This window comes from Atheta coriaria, unplaced genomic scaffold (genome assembly GCF_025399875.1).
Source record: "Atheta coriaria isolate IRGN ID8LTWV9N9 unplaced genomic scaffold, Caltech_Dcor_3.1 scaffold2913_size1372, whole genome shotgun sequence".
NCBI lineage: Eukaryota > Metazoa > Arthropoda > Insecta > Coleoptera > Staphylinidae > Dalotia > Dalotia coriaria.
In genome coordinates, this window is record NW_027050285.1 from 1 (window position 1) to 1,372 (window position 1,372).

A 1,372-nucleotide genomic window follows, 5' to 3' on the forward strand; every position below is an offset into this window, starting at 1 on the left:
GTGGTCAACATACCAAGACTACCGGCCGTCGTGGTAGAACTGTTGGTGTGTCCAAGAAGAAGTAAAATGTTACTTTATATAATTTAATAAATAATGAAATCAATGTTTTTCTAAAACTTTTTTGGTGCTTTCCTTGCTTTTAATCCTCTTTTTTATTTTTTGTCGGATTCGTTTAGTTTGGTGTATGTTGGGTTGCTTAGAACTTAATCAATATCGAATTTTTGATTTGAAATTCGGAATTCTTGATGAAATATTGCAGGCTGAATTGTTTACAGGAATCGAATAAATTGATAAATATAGTTTGGGAAGCAAAAAGTATTATTTTATGGTAGAATTGTAACTGAATCGAAAATGTGTTTAGTTGCGAATTCTTTCCCTTAACCTAAAAAATATTGGAACCGTGTTCTATAGTGTGGTGTTTATCTTGCATTTCCTCAATTTTTTATACCCTTTAGAATCATTTTTAGGTAGTAATTGTCAAATAAATCCATAAGTCATGCCTTTCATGATAGGAAAAGCGCCCATCAGGCGTACAATCAAATATTTAGAGGCTGGCAGACTTGTACTTAAAGATCAGATCAAAATATTCACAGTTAACTACAATACTCATGGAGATCACCATCAAGGTGCAAGGTAAATACTACCAAACATTACTGATACTGCTTAAATAGTACTATTATTGATATTTAAGTCCTGTCTCTCATTTGTTGTTTTTGTAGGGATTTTGTTTTCTGGCATTTACCACAATTACAATACAAAAACCCACATCTACAAATTTGCACATTGAAGAACATGACACCATCGCCATTCATCAAATGTTTCTATGGTCTGTATAACATTGGAAATTATTAACTTTTTTGATACAAAATGTTTTACAGAAAGTGGACAAAGAATGTTAATAGATATTGACAGTAAATCTAAAGATGAAATCCAGGAGCATCTTGAGAAAGTGATTGGTAAAACCAAGTAAGTTTTTAACTAGTTCTTTTTCGGAATAAATCAGCTTTAATTGAAACAAATTTTGTCATGGACTGTTAAATTATTACAAAGGAAACCCAACATACACTCAAATTTTGTGTTTTTACAGAGAAGTTCTGCAAGCTGAAGCAATTGCAAAAGAAAAGAAAGATAATCCCGCGAATTTCGGCGCGATGTGCGATCGTCACTGTATTTGCGAGATTTTAGGCCAAATACCATGTCCTGGAACATGTCCACTTCCGTTTGAAATGCGTGGAAAGTATAAATACGCCAAGGAGGATTAGAACCAATCAATTGTTTAGTCATAATTTTCAAACAAATTAAAATAATTTACATTTAAATCTAACTTCATGACTTCAACAACATTGAATAAGATTCCTAGTCTTAGATAAAC

At 32.1% G+C, this 1,372-nt stretch overlaps 1 protein-coding gene across 1 annotated transcript; it reads left to right on the forward strand.

The window, feature by feature from the left end:
• The first annotated feature begins 444 nt into the window (after nt 1–444).
• On the forward strand, nt 445–1,319 carry LOC135803110 (small ribosomal subunit protein mS25-like). The gene is made up of 4 exons (XM_065316727.1): nt 445–633; nt 720–826; nt 879–966; nt 1,088–1,319. The coding sequence occupies exons 1-4, from the start codon at nt 497–499 to the stop codon at nt 1,260–1,262; spliced, it is 507 nt and encodes a 168-aa protein (XP_065172799.1). The 5' UTR covers nt 445–496; the 3' UTR covers nt 1,263–1,319.
• Nucleotides 1,320–1,372: the final 53 nt, after the last annotated feature.